General features: G+C 36.1%; 1 protein-coding gene across 5 annotated transcripts in view; it reads right to left on the reverse strand.

The window, feature by feature from the left end:
• RANBP17 (RAN binding protein 17) overlaps nt 1-15,635 on the reverse strand; it is a 347,331-nt gene that overhangs the window by 317,788 nt on the left and 13,908 nt on the right. For 4 of the 5 annotated variants that reach the window (XM_004428530.3, XM_087429435.1, XM_087429434.1 and 1 more), the window contains exons 2-4: nt 15,164-15,310; nt 11,302-11,392; nt 2,108-2,274 (exon numbers count right to left, since the gene is read on the reverse strand). In XM_004428530.3, coding sequence (XP_004428587.2) covers nt 2,108-2,274; nt 11,302-11,392; nt 15,164-15,310 — 405 coding nt within the window. Of the gene's footprint in view, nt 1-2,107; nt 2,275-5,741; nt 5,884-11,301; nt 11,393-15,163; nt 15,311-15,635 lie in introns of those variants that run through there. The other variant, XM_087429436.1, reaches the window with a different exon arrangement.

Consider the following 15,635-nt stretch of genomic DNA (forward strand, 5'->3'; position numbering starts at 1 on the left):
CCTCTGTGTACACCAGGCCAACGCTCCTCCAAGTGTGGTTCCCTGACCACCTGCTGGGCCATGAATCTGCTGGTGGTCTGCAAACTCGATTCTAACCCAAGAATGGTACTGGTCCATGACAAGATAAAAGAGTTTGCATCAGAATATAAAACAGCTAAGTCACTAAGTACACTGTTTAGTTCAGCTGGCATTGTTTTTCATAGCAAGTCTTTCTCAGTGAAGAAGCACCACGCTGATTTGCATTTTGACATAAAGTCCCTATCTCATTGTGGACTAGCAACTTGAACAACACTGCCGTAGATGACAGTAGGATCTCCTGGGTATGTACATAGAAAGGAGGCACATAAATGTTAGGAATGTGGCAGCAATAAGGCTGCAATAACAGAGAAAGAAGATGTACAAACTTCAGGCCACTAAAGTTTAACAAACTTACAATAATTTTTAGTACAAAATTCAGAGAAGCTGCTAATACCCAAAGGAACCATGCAGTACTATTTTAGAGTAATAAAACATTAAAGTCAATTGTCTTGCTCATTACTCAAGGTTAGGTTAACTCATATCCCAGAAAGCAAGTGCTTTTCTTGTGATACTATAATAAACTCGGAAAACATTTTCTGTTTCTTCTGGTCTTCCAAAACCAACTAAAGCCCAACTTAAGCTCAACTTACCAGTCACCGAAAAGGGAGCTTGAAAAATACTAGCCAACAAGAATGATTTCATTCCATTCCGTCTTTAACCTTGAGTTTATTTTAAAAGAACTCCGAAGTCTATTTTCATCTACACTAATGATTCTTGATGAGCTGTGTGCAATCTTAGTAAATGATAAGAGGGGTGCTATTGTGTTAGCCAAAATTACCAGCACAACTCTAAAGTGAGAAACTCATCTGTCTCTGAATAGACTATCTCTCTGCCCCAGGGCAGATCTCCTCAGGGCTAAAAGTACACTTATGCTTGTGAAGTTTTAGATGATCAAATATTTGTTAGCCAAGGTTTTAACAATATGAATAAAAGAGAAGCAGTATAGTCTAGTATTTTATATTCTGAGGTTTCCAGCATTGCACTATATGATGGAGTTACATCTTACACAGGGATTAAATTTTAAAGTTACTGTATAATAAATAAAATCTCAGAAAGTCCAAATTGCCCCTAATTGCCAATACTGAACCATCTCTCAATCCAAACTGCCAGTTTTTCCTTGAGAACTGTAACAGATCACTGCTTCTTCAGCAGAGCACCAGATAAAGTACTTTTTTTGCAATTAGGGACAATGTTCGTATGAAAAATGTATCTTTAAATATCTGAATCATACTGAGCATGATGGTCATCCCAAGAGGCATACAGGAACAGGAAACAACAGACACAACACCCCATGACATACAATTCTATGTGGAATGGCAAGTGGAATCACTGGCACAATTTAGTGTTCTCTTGCTTTTTTTTTGTTTTGCAGTCCAAATACCTGAATTTGTGTAGTGAAATGTGCATACGCTGTAACTTCAATCACTTAGGTTGAAAACATTCAAGAATGTTTTCATTAGAATGTATTCATTGTATTAGAATGAAACTAATACAATGTGGATGATGTAAAAATTAAATATATATATATCTCTCTCTCAAGTTAGAAAACTTGTTGAAGTGCTAGCTCTATGCTTAACTAAGTCACTGTGCAACCTTAGGCAAATTACTTAACTTTTCTAAGCCTCAATTTTCTCATTTACAAAATGAAATCCAATGAGCATTAAAGTAGCTAATACATGAAAAACATATACATGATGTTTTATATATATGCAATACACAGACACGTTAGAATTACATATATACACATGTATATATGTAGTACATAGACACAAACGTTAGAAATAACAGAACATATATTTTTGAAATTAGAAAATATCATAATTTGCATTCTCCTGGTTTAGAAGTTATACAATGGCATGATCCTCATTTACTGTCCATAAAAAATAAAGGACCCAGAGGATAAATAATAAATCATAATTAACAAGGTACTGGTAGCCACAAAACAAACCATACAGCTTTAAGAAAAGCAGTTTTCTAATCCAAAAAAAGCAATTAGTGATGTTCTAATAATGTAATAACGCCTTCTTACCTGAAGAAACTTCTTTACATCAGCAATAATTTCTCTGAAGACAAACTGGTCTTTCTGAACCTCAAACCACCCCAATTTAGTGATTTTAGCAATGACTTGAATTAGAGCTTGGATGACAAAAGGAGCCAGCTTGGGTTGTGATGCCACGTAATTAAGAATGTAGTTTCCTGTAAGAAAATATTCTGTGATCATTTAGACTTTTCAGTAATATAATGTGAATTATGCGAAGAAAAACAGGTGGTGATGATACACTGACAAAAAGTTAATCCCTTTCTCCAAGATATGTACTTATTTATATATAGTCATGTGCCACGTAATAACGTTTCAGTCAATGATGAACCACATACAACGGCGGTCCCATTACACTAGTACCTTATAGCCTAGGTGTGTAGTGGGCTATACCATTTAGGTTTGTGCAAGTACACTCCATGATGTTTGCACAACGATGAAATCGCCTAACAACACACTTCTCAGAACACATCCCTGTCATTAAGTGTAAGTCAGTTCTGCTATAAGGTTTACTGTGAAAAAACAAATTTGTTCCAATTCAATTGATATATTAGGGAATCATTTGAGTATAATGAGAACATCACTTTTGTTTTTGCATGATTTCATGTATAAAAAAATGCAAAGTGAATACAGAAAACTGCAACCAGGCCAAATGAACCAAGCAATATACAAAATGCATATACCACAAACGTCTACAAGCTATCTCACTTCACCTCGTGTGTTATCAGCCTCGCCCATCCTTATCTAGTGTTATAACTTTCTATCTTATTTCAGATCACCTTCCTTCTACCACTTGATAATAAATCACAAACTGCAACCCTCCTGAAGCCCACTTCCACAAACAAACTTCAGGGCTTCTTCAAGATAAAAGGTCATATTTATTCTGCTATTTATATATTTCTTAACCATTTAACATGTAAAACTCTACTATGCCTTTTATGAGATTTCTATCTTTTTTTAACGTGTCACTGACAAAGTGTTTGAATTTTATTTCCATAATCTCATTTCTCCCATAAGCCTTATGGTTTTATTGCATAACATTGCATAGCACAGTCACTTTCAGGAATGCATATGTCATGTTACTACAAAACTGACTGTACACTATCCTGTTTAAGTGGCATAAAAAATACAAATAGTACAATATGATAAAATAAGTAGATAAGTTAAAAAAAGTACGAATAGACTAGTAAAGCTTAAAATAAAGTTAATATACCAAAATGATTCAAAGTGGGCAGCAAATTCAGCTATGAGCTTCCTAATGAACTGTAATTAAGGTCAGGTAACAAATATGCCACAAATTCTATCAGAAAAATAGAAGAAAAAAATCTTTTTTAAACAGGAAAAGATTCCCTTTCTACTTTGGCCTCCAAAGGCCAGCATGCCATTTGGGAAAAGAGTGAGGAAAAGGTAAATACCTCAATATTTAACTAAAAATAGCTCTAACGGAAACAACTCAAAAATTCAAGAACACTTTCAACAGTTATTTTTGACAACTGTAGTGAAATTCTTGACATTAAAAAAGAAGTTCTTGGGCCCAGCCCTGTGGCGCAAGCGGTGAAGTGCGCACGCTCCGCTGCGGCGGCCCAAGGCTCGCCGCTTCGGATCCCGGGCGCGCACCAACGCACTGGTTGTCAAGCCATGCTGTGGCGGCGTCCCATATAAAGTAGAGGAAGACGGGCATGGATGTTAGCCCAGGGCCAGTCTTCCTCAGCAAAAAGAGGAGGATTGGAAGATGTTAGCTCAGGGCCGATCTTCCTCATAAAAGAAAAAAGAAAACAAGAATTTCTCATAACTAGCATAATTCAATCTTAATTTTTACTAACCCTAAAATTATGTAGTTATACAAATAAAAAAATACAATAAAATATATATTTTTTAAAAAGCACAGACTTTCTTAGCATTAAGATAAATCTGAAAGAGGTTTCTCCTACGGATTATTGTAATATGGTTCTCCTAAGCTTCCTTACATGTAATCTTTTATTTCAACAACAAAACTTAAAGAAGATGACACCGCTTCCTGAAAACAAAAGAAAATCTGGTTTACAGTTATATGCTGCATAACATTTCGGTCAACAACGGACCACATATGCGACGGTGGTCCCATAAGATTAGTACCATACAGCATAGGTGAGAAGTAGACCATACCATCCAGGTTTGTCTAAGTACACTCTGTGATGTGCACACAATGACAAAATTGCCTAACAACACATTTCTCAGAACATATCCCCATCGTTAAGCAACACATGACTGTATTTACTTCAATTATCTTTATTTTTAATATCTTGAAAAATTTTAACCTGGAGGGAATGCAGGGAATCCATATGTGGGTAGTGATACCCACTAGGAGGGTAATCTCGAAGTAATAAAACAATCAAATGGGAGACAAACCAAGTTTCACATTTAAGCTAGGTATCCTAGCTTAATAAGCATACCCTCCTAGACTGCCTCAGCAAAGGTACTGGCTAACAAGTTTATTATCTAAGGCAGAAAAAAATGTAATAGACTATATTTCTGTTATTTTAGCTGAATGTTTTACATAAAATACTCACGTTATGCTTTTACATGACCTATAATACTGTTCTAGTTTAGCAAGCACCAATGATACCAATCAAGTAAAACAACAGCAATCTCATCATCACCAACCCAAGATAATAGAGAAAAGCCATACCAAAAAGAAAATGAAATGTTCAGGAAGACATATGGGAGAATGAAATAAAACAGCTGGGAGAGCTCCCAGAAAAAAGTTAACAGAAGCTGGAAAGCTATGCACTAGAGGCTCTTTGAGCGTCAAATGCCTATGTGACAATAACAACAATATTTAGCATTTATTAAACACGTTAGAAATTAAAAGTGCTTCACAGAAAATACCTTACGTGGTTCTCATAGCAATATGAAGATACTATTATATTACTATTACTATCATTCTCTTTCTTAAGCAAAAAATATGAAGGTCAAAGAGGTGACATGACTTGTCACAATGGCCAAATTGGGACTCTTGAGTCGGGTTGTTTTGGTTTGTTTTGAGTTTTTGTTTGTTTGCTGCTTCCAAATACCAGTAAAATCATATATTTTAGTAATAATCAGTAATTTAAAACTCTACTAAGTCCAAACCTATAGACAGTCTTTTGGAGCTTACTATCATTAGACCAATACTTTAGGTATTACATACAATGGGAATTTAATATGAAATACTTTTTGAGTGACTAATTGAAGTCAGGTAAAAAATATGCCACAAAGTCTATCAGAAAACATACAAAAGAATACAAAAGAAAGGTGAAAAAGTCAATCTCCACTTTGGTCCCACAGGCGAGCACGTTATTTGGGAAAAAAGTAAAGAGAGAGTAAATACCTCAATATTTAACTAAAAATGCTTTGAAACAACTCCCAATTCTAAGACCACAAAAATATGAGCTACAATCTACGCCTAGAGAGCTAGCTTACAAAATATTTGGAGAGAGAATATATAGGACAAAAAGAAACTACCACAAGAAGATCAAGAGAAGATTTATGAGGTGAAGATGTAGAGAAACTGGAACCTTCACACATGGCTGGTAAGAATGCAAAATGGTACAGGCATTTTGGAAAACAGTTTGGCAGTTTCTTTAAAAGTTAAGCATAAACTTACCTATGACCTGGCAATTCCAGTCCTAGGTATCTACTCAAGAGAAATGAAAATATATGTCCATACAAGACTTCCAGGTCGATGTTCACAGTAGCATTATTCACAGCGGCCAAAAAGCAGAAACAACCCAAATATCCATCAAGTACTGAATAGACAACAAAACGTCATATATCTATACAAGGGAATATTATTCTACAGTAAAAAGGAACAAAATACTGATACATGCTACAACATGGATGAACCTCAAAAACATTTTGCTAAGTGAAAGAAGCCAAATGCAGGGCCGGCCCGGTGGCTTAGCGGTTAAGTGCACATGCTCCGCTACTGGCGGCCACGGGATCGGATCCTGGGCGCGCACCGAGGCACTGCTTGTCGGGCCACGCTGAGGCCGCGTCCCACATACAGCAACTAGAAGGATGTACAACTATGACATACAACTATCTCCTGGGGCTTTGGAGAAGAAAAAAAGGAGGAGGATTGGCAATAGATGTTAGCTCAGAGCCGGTCTTCCTCAGCAAAAAGAGGAGGATTAGCACGGATGTTAGCTCAGGGCGGATCTCCCTCACAAAAAAAAAAAAAGAAAAAAAAAGAAAGAAGCCAAATGCAAAAAACTACATATGGTATGATTTTATTTATATGAATTATTCACAAAAGGTTAATCTATAGAAAAAAAAGCATCTTAGAGGTTTGTGGTACGGGAGCAGAGCCGACTGGAAATGAGCATGAGGGATCCTCTGGGAATGATGGAAACATTCTAACACCAACATGTGATCACACAACTCTATAAATTTACTAAAAATCATTAATTTTACACTTAAAACAAGTGAACTTTATGGCAGGTAAATTATACTTCAATAAAGCTGTTTGAAGGGAAGGAAGGAAGGAAACAGAGAGGGAGGGAGGAAAGGAAAATTGATTTATATAGATAATTAAACTTAAGCTACACTTTCATTTGAATAGAAGATGAAAAGGATAGCATTCTAGGCTAGAAAAACAACATAAAAAAAAGCACCAAGGCAAAAATAACACGGCATGAGGCCCTTCTGGCACAACTAATAGAAGGCAACAAGGATGGTCCATCAAGCTCATGAAGGGACTTAAATATCAAGCTGAGGAAACGGTATTTAACAGATGAGCAATAGTAAGCCATTGTTAATTATACTAATAAATGTAAAAAATAGCATGGTGGACACAGAGAACTGGCAATAGAGTTAATGTTGGAAAATAATGAGATACGTACTCTGGGACCATATCATGAAAGACTGAAGATTCTGGAGTTGAGGTGATAAAGGCAACGTGACTGTTGAGGCAATTCTTCACATTTTCCTATTCTAACTGATGTGTTATTCTACTGACACATGTCATACATGTCATGACACATTCTAATCTCCTTGCAGAAAAAGGAGTAGTAAGTCAAACCAAAGAAACTCATAGAGGAAATCCATCATTTGTTGTTTGAAAGTGTGTTGTAGGTTTCTACTTTTCCCTTTTTTCCAAATTTCCCTTAATGAGTATTCTGCTTTTTTTAAAAAGTATCCATTTTAAAAATAGAAGTCCAACAGATAATCTGAATAGTCCTATATCTATTAAATAAATTGAATTAATAATTAATAACCTTCCAAAGAAAGCACCAGGCCCAGATAGGTTCATGAGTGAATTCTACCAAACATTTAAGGAAGAAATTATACCAATTTTCTACAATCTCTTCCAAAAGATAGAAGCAGAGGGAATTCCTCCTAACTCATTCTATGAGGCCAGCATTATTCTATTTCCAAAACCAGACAAAGATATTACAAGAAAGAACAGACCAGGATCTCTCATCAACATAAAAGCAAAAATTCTCAAAAAATTATTAGCAAATCCAATCAAACAATGTATAAAAAGAATTATATACCACAACCAAGTGAGATTTATCCCAGGTATGCAAGCCTGGTTGAACATTTGAATATCAATTAATGTAATCCATCACATCAACAGGCTAAGGAAGAAAATCACATGATCATATCATAGATACAGAAAAAGCACTAACAAAATCCAACAGCCATTCACAATAAAAACTCTCAGCAAACTAGGAACAGAGGGGGAACTTCCTCAACTTGATAAAGAATATTTACAAAAAACCTAAAGCTGATGAATGAAATCAAAGAAGAACTAAATAAATGGAGAGATATTCCATGTTCATGGATAGAAGACTCAATATTGTCAAGATGTCAGTTCTTCCCAAACTGTTCTATAGATTCAATGCAATCCCAATCAACATTCCAGCAAGCTAGTTTGTGGATACTGACAAACTGATTCTGAAGTTTATAAAGAGAGGCAAAAGACACAGAATAGACAATACAATAGTGAAGGAAAAGAACAAGGTTGGAGGACTGACACTCCCCAACTTCAAGACTTATTAGAAAGCTACAGTAATCAAGACAGTGTGGTACTGACAAAAGAATAGACAAATAGATCAACAGAACAGAACAGAAAGCCCAGAAACAGACCCACATAAATAGAGTCAACTGATCTTTGACGAAGGAGCAAAGGCAAGAAAATGGAGCAAAGATTGTCTTTTCAACAAATGGTGCCAGAACTGGACATCCACGTGCAAAAAAATAAATCTAGACATAGACATTACACTCTTCACAAAAATTAACTCAAAATGGATAACAGACCTAAATGTAAAATGCAAAACTATAAAAATTCCTAAAAGATAACAGAGGAAAAGAACTAGATGACCCTGGATTTCACGATGACTTTTTACAGACAACAACTAAGACATGATCCATGAAAGAAATAATTGATAAGCTGACTTCATTAAAATAAAAAACTACTGCTCTGTGAGAGACGATGTCAAGAAAATGAGAAGACAAGCCACAGACTTGGAGAAAATCTTTGCTAAAGACTTATCTGATAAAGGACTGTCCTCTAAAATATACAAAGAACTCTTAAAACTCAACAATAAGAAAAGGAACAACCTGATTTAAGAATGGGCAAAAGACCTAAACAGACACCTCATCAAAGAAAACACACAGATGGCAAATAAGCATATGAAAAGATGTTTAACATCATATGTCATTAGGGAACTGCTAATTAAAACAACAGTAAGATACTACTACAAGGGCCGGCCCCGTAGCTTAGCGGTTAAGCGTGCGCACTCCGCTGCTGGCGGCCCGGGTTGACGGCCCGGGTTCGGATCCCGGGCACGCAGCGACGCACCGCTTCTCCGGCCATGCTGAGGCTGTGTCCCACATACAGCAACTAGAAGGATGTGCAACTGTGACATACAACTATCTACTGGGGCTTTGGGGGAAAAATAAATAAATAAAATTATGAAAACACTGAAAATAAATAAATAAAATAAAATAAAAGATACTACTACACACCTAGTAGAACGGCCAAAATCCAAAACACTGAAAACACCAAATGCTGGCAAGGACATGAACAATAGGAACTCTATTCATTGCTGGTGGGGATGCAAAATGCTACAGTCACTTTGGAAGACAATTGAGCAATTTCTTACAAACCTAAACATACTCTTACCATATGATCCAGCAATCACTCTCCTTAGTATTTACCCAAATGAGTAGAAAACTTATGTCCACACAAAAACCTGCCTTATAGCAGCTTTATTCATAATTGCCAAAATTGGAAGCAATCAAGATGTTCTTCAGTTGGTGAATGGATAAACTCTGGTACATCCAGACAATGGCATATCATTCAGCGCTAAAAAGAAATGAGCTGCCAAACCACAAAAAGATATGAAGGAACCTTAAATGCATATTATTAAGTAAAAGAAGCCAATCTGAAAAGGCTACATCCCGTATGATTCAAACTATATGACATTCTGGAGAAGGCAAAACTATGGAAACAGTAAAAAGATCAGCAGTTGCCAGGGGTTAGAGGGGAGGGACAGATGAATAAGTGGAACACAGATTTTTAGGGCAGTAAAACTGTTCTGTATAATACTACAATGGGGGACATATGCCATTATACATTTATTCAAACCCACAGAATGCACAACACTAAGAGTGAACCCTAATGTAAACTATGGACTTTGGATAATAATGATGTGTCAATGTAGATTCATCAATTGTAACAAATGTACCACTCTAGTGCAGGATGCTAATAATGGGGGAGGCTATATATGTGTGGGGGCAAGGGGTGTATGGGAACTCTGGACTTTTTGCTCGGTTTGTTCTGAACCTAAAACTGCTCTAAAAAAATTAAGTCTACTTAAAATATGTATGTATGTATAAAAATAAGTCAAATAAACAAAATCACAATGTTTTATGACTTAAGTTCATAATGTCTGACCATGAGCTAACATCTGTGTCCATCTTTCTCTATTTTGTATATGGGACGCTGCCACAGAATGGCTTGATGAGCAGTGCGTAGGTTCACGCCCCAGATCCAAACACGAGAATCCTGAGCCACCAAAGCGGGGCGCGAGAACTTAACCACTACACCACTGGGCCGGCCCTGAACTCTTATTTTTAACATTGTAAATTTCTCTTTCGCTTTCTTAAGCACACAAGTCCACGAGTGCATGGATAAGTCCTCTGCTACGTTTTCTGCAGTGCCTATGACTCTGGGTGCTTAGAGAAGTATCAGTCAAATATATGAGGCAAATGACACGTCATTCTGTGATTTGACCATTCAAAAATTGAGCTTAAAGATCCCTCATACATAATACACCTTAATTTTTCTGATAAACAAATATGAATCATGTGAACCTTGAAGCTGGAGAGCAGAAATAAGTCAAGAGTCTATTTCTAATACGAACAAAGATAACAACAACAAAAAAAATCCCATACTTTTTTTAGAGCTTTTATTAGAGCTTTTTATTAGAGCTTTGTCCATATGAAAAGCAAACACACACACACAAAATCTTAAAACAAATTACTTCTGAAAAATATATTGCTACTCTATAGAATCAGTTTTCCAACTACACTAAGTTCCAAGCACTGTTCACACATATACATATTACCTTCCTAGTAAGCAGGAATCTGCTTTTGACTTTACATGCATCCCAAATGATTTTCATACAGCATCCTGAGAAATACTGAAGAGTTGACTTTCCTATCATTCAGTTGACTTCCTTATCATTTAGTTGCATATGAAGTTAAGACAATGGCTAAAAGCATGGACTCCACACAGACTGTGTGGGTTTGAATCACATCTCTACTTCTTCCTAGCTGTGCAATCTTGGGTACATTACATCTTGGGTACATTACAGAGCCTATCAAATCTAATTTCCTCATTTATAAAATGAGGATAACAATAGTGCCCACCTCACAAGTTGGATGGATAAAATGAGATAGTGTAAATCTCAGTATACAATACACACAATAAAAGGCTAGTATTATTTATTATTAAACTAAACAAATCCTTTTTTGATTACATGTTGAATAACACATCATTGTTCATCACTAGATGGGTAAAGGAGACTTGACTGCTCATCTTTAAAAAATGACAGAGTCAAATAACTTCCATGCCTGTTAACAGTTTAGCATATTTAAAAGGAAAAAATTATTTTTAAAGTACAATTTCATAAATAGCATAATAAACCACTTACTGATATCTATCCTCTGTTCAACTGGCAAAGGACTGACTCGGCTAACAAGTTTTGAAAGACACGTTGCTGCAAGGAGCTGAGCATAGGATGTCTGTAAAGAATAATAAATTTTATTTATTATTATCAAAAACGAAATCAGAATAATCAAAACACTATGACAGGTACTTTTCCTAAGCAATAACGGGAATTTTTCTGGTTTCCAAACTGGCAGATTTACAATGGATTATATATATATATATAAATATAAATATACATACACACACATATGCATACAATCCTTCATAAGAGTTCAGTAGTTGAGGAAGGTGTAGGTAGCCTCTTCAAACAACAGCAAGCAATTGAGAGAAAAAAATAATTACGAGCAAGTTCAAATAAAATACTCGTACCATGTCTACAGAGTCCTGCACGTACTGGCCTCTGATTATCTCTTCAAATTATCTGGTTCCACTCTTCACTATCCTCTGACCACAAGAGCCTTCTTTCACTTCCTTTCAATGCCTTTCCCATTCTGACTCCCCATTCCTTCAGATCCCTATCCGAGTGTATTCTCTCCGGCCACCAATTGCCTTAACTTAACCGTGCACTCAATCCTTCAAAATTTGGTTCAGTTATTCACTAAACCCTCAGTAATTTCTTATAAAGATAGTCCTTCTTTCTTTTTTTCTTTAGACCAGAGGTCAGCAAACTAAGGCCCATGGACCAAATCCTGGCTGTTTTTGCAAGGACCATGAACTACGAATGGTTGTTAATATTTTAAACAGTTGGAAAAAATAATAATAATAATATTTTGTGACATGTAAAAACTATGAAATCTAACTTTCAGCGTCCATAGATAAAGCTTATTGGAACACAGCCACACTCACGCATTCACACATTGTCTACGGCTGCTTTCATGCTATCGCAGCAGAGCTGAACACTTCAGACAGACCACATGTGGTGCTCCCTGCCTTCTGCTGCTGCTCAACGCACTATAAAGTGCAGGGATGTAGTCATAACTCCACAGCACCTAGAGTGCCAGAGGTATCGTCATGACATGACATATACCTTTTTTTATTAGCAGTGCATATCCATTATGTCAAAATAAGAGAAAAGTGGATTTCAAATGTCTAACTTCTAAGGCACAACGGAGTGTGGATTATTTTGTCACTGAATTAGATAGCAAAGCAATGTACTTTTTTTTTTTCCTGAGGAAGATTTGCCCTGAGCTAACATTTGATGCCAACCTTCTTCTCTTTTTGCTTGAGGAAGATTAGCCCTGAGCTAACATCTGTGCCAGTCTTCCTCTGTTCTATATGTGGGTCACCGCCACAGCGTGGCTGACAATTTGGTGTAGGTCTGTGCCTAGGAGCCAAGCCCGTCAACCCGGGCCACCGAAGCAGAGTGCACCAAACTAAACCACTATGCCACAGGGCCAGCCCCACAATATGCTTTTTATGCACTGGCACTATAGCCGCCCTAAAAAAACACAACATATGTTAACAATCAGACTAACCACCTATGACAATATTCCAAACTCACAGGAAATCAACAGTCAGAAAAAGCAGAAAATTTAAAACAATATCTCATTACAGCAGAATTTCTACACAAAAATAAAATGAAGCTGCAACCAAAGTTAAGTTTCAAAGTGGCTCATTTGTTAGCCAAGCAAGGAAAGCCATTTACCAATACAGAGCTAATCAAATTACAATTATTTTATTGCAGTAGCTGAAGTTATATACGCAGAGAAAACAAACTTCTGACTAATAGCCTTTCAGTGAGAACAATGCTCAAACAGTTGAAGACATGAGAGCAACAACAAAAGCCAATTTCAAACAAGGCAAACGATTTGGAGGTTCTCCTTAGTTCTTCAGTTGACAGATGTTACTAATATTGCTCATACTGTAACGGAGACTATCTGTTTATTCCAGAAGTCAATGCTAAGTTTGAAATGACTAAAGAATTAACCTCTATGAAGAGTCTGTGTGGAACTACAGGCCAGAATATTTTCAAAGAAGTTAAGAAACACTAATTCTGTACAACTTGAAGCACCAGCTGCTAAGATGTGTCACAAGTGGTGGTAAAAATAAACGAAGAAAAGGGCTTGGTTGGAAAAATTTACAAAGCTTGTAAAAATATAAGAGTGTAAAGCCCATGGTCATTCATTTCATTATTCATCAGTAGACACTTTGTAGTAAATATTCGAAGCTGTCATGTGTTAATCAATCAGTGGTATTAACAGTGGACTTCAATTCATTTTCATGAACTTATCTTCAGTTCTGTGAATTTCCATCAGAAATAGAAGCTGAAAATCCTGACTTGCCTCACCACACAGTAGTTCAATAGCTTAGCAGTGGTAAAGTTTTATTCCAATTTTTTTTAGCTCAGGGCTGAGACTGAAATTTTTCTGAATGAGAAGAACCATTCTAAACCACTGCTGTTGAACACTAAACAGCTTTGGAAATTAGCTCTTGCTGCAAACTTGATAATGTCTCTTAACAAATTCAACCTAAGGTTACAAAATTGCCTAAAAGGCAAACAGTGCTTAGTACTTACATACAAAACTTATAATGAAGTAAAGTTTTCAATAACTAACATTGTTTAAATCACAAGTAATATCAAGTTGCTTTATACACTTTCCACACTGTCAAAAGTTAAAAAAGTAGCAAGATCTCTACTCCTGAGCATATTTTCTGAGCTCAAACTACAGTTCAGCAGCATTTTTCAGACGCTGATGCAAGTGCAAAGGAAATTTCCATATTTCAAAATCCATTAAACTGAGCAATTGAGGAGCTTCCACCTAACCTTCAATTGGAAGTGATTAATCTGCAACGTAATGACATTCTAAAAGGCAAATACCAAGAGAAGTTTTTGAATTCTATAAATGCCTTCTAAGTGATAAATAGGCTTAATTAAAATTATATGCTCGTGGATTGAGATCAATATTTGGCAGTACATATCTGTGTGAAAAGACATTTCCAAAGATGAAATATGTAAAATCTCATTACAGATCAGTACTAACATATAAACATTTGCGATCAAAGTTGATGACAGGAAACACTAACTTTGAACCTCAATTAAGCAAAATGTTATCCCCAAAAGAATAATTCCATTCTTTTCATTAGTAGTCCTGTATAACAAAACACTGACTCAATTATTACATTTTAAATTTCATCAATATAACTTTGTGGAAATTTGTTTTCTCTCTTCTTATAGGCATACTTACAAAATATCCCTGATTTTGCCTCTTGGCCTGCAAAGTCTAAAAAATTTACAATCTGGCCATTTACAGAAAAAGGTTGCCAACCCCTGCTCTAGACCATACAGTTTCTTACTCTAATAGCTACCATATCATTTCATAGCTCTTTATTTATACATCTATGCCTCCCCAACTAAACTATGTTACTCTAATGCATGTACATAAAGCATGCAGGTAGTACACTACCTGGTTTTACATTTAAGTATTTGCTAAATGACTGCTGAATGAATGGCTATGAATCTCTAGAAGGGAGGCAGGCAAGAGGTAGTCAGCATTCCTCTGAATCATCCCTTCATGTTTCAGAATTACTTATAAACTGCCTCTCCCACCTAGATTTTTTTTTTTTAAAGCTGTTAGTTAACTGTCTAAAAATATAACTTTTACTCAATAAAAAGGGGCCAAAAGGAATCAAGAAACTATTTCAATTCATGCTTATTTCCACCTCCTGGGCTCTTCCCTAAGTTTGCTTTCCAGGCTTTCCAAATCTTTGTCTGACTAATCTCTTTGACAGTGAAATAAACTACATTAAAAAGGCAAGTGGCAATACCCATCAGTTAATCAATGCTAACCTACATGAATTCAGTAACGCTGACATATATCTACTGATCTTTCATGCCAAATACTTACTGTTCCTTGTTCTAATAAAAGTTGACACTTGCTGAGACATTCTGGGCTGTCAATAAGTTCCAGGAGTGCTTTCTCAGCCTCTACTCTTTGCGTAAGATCAGTCCCTATGTAGAGATGAGTACACAATACTTCCAATTCGGCCAAACTCTTGAAAAGAAAACGTTACATTTTACTCGAACAAAAAAAAAATAAGGTAAAAATATTAATCACAGGAAACAAGGAATGAAAATATCATGCCTGAATTCATCAATTTAATAAATGCTTATTGAGCTACCACTACTTACTAGGGGTCACAGTGGTGAACAAAAAAGGCATATCTCCTACTTCCAAATTATTCAATTATAAATTGATAGTCTGTGATAGAAAAGTAACAGTATAGAAAGAAGAGGATTTGCCTAACCCAAGGAGTTAGAAAAGGTTTGCCTGAAGTAGTAACATTTATGCTGGCCTGAAAGGGTGAGCCAGACAAAAA

Source organism: Ceratotherium simum, chromosome 4 (genome assembly GCF_057802395.1).
Source record: "Ceratotherium simum simum isolate JZ-2026a chromosome 4, ASM5780239v1, whole genome shotgun sequence".
NCBI lineage: Eukaryota > Metazoa > Chordata > Mammalia > Perissodactyla > Rhinocerotidae > Ceratotherium > Ceratotherium simum.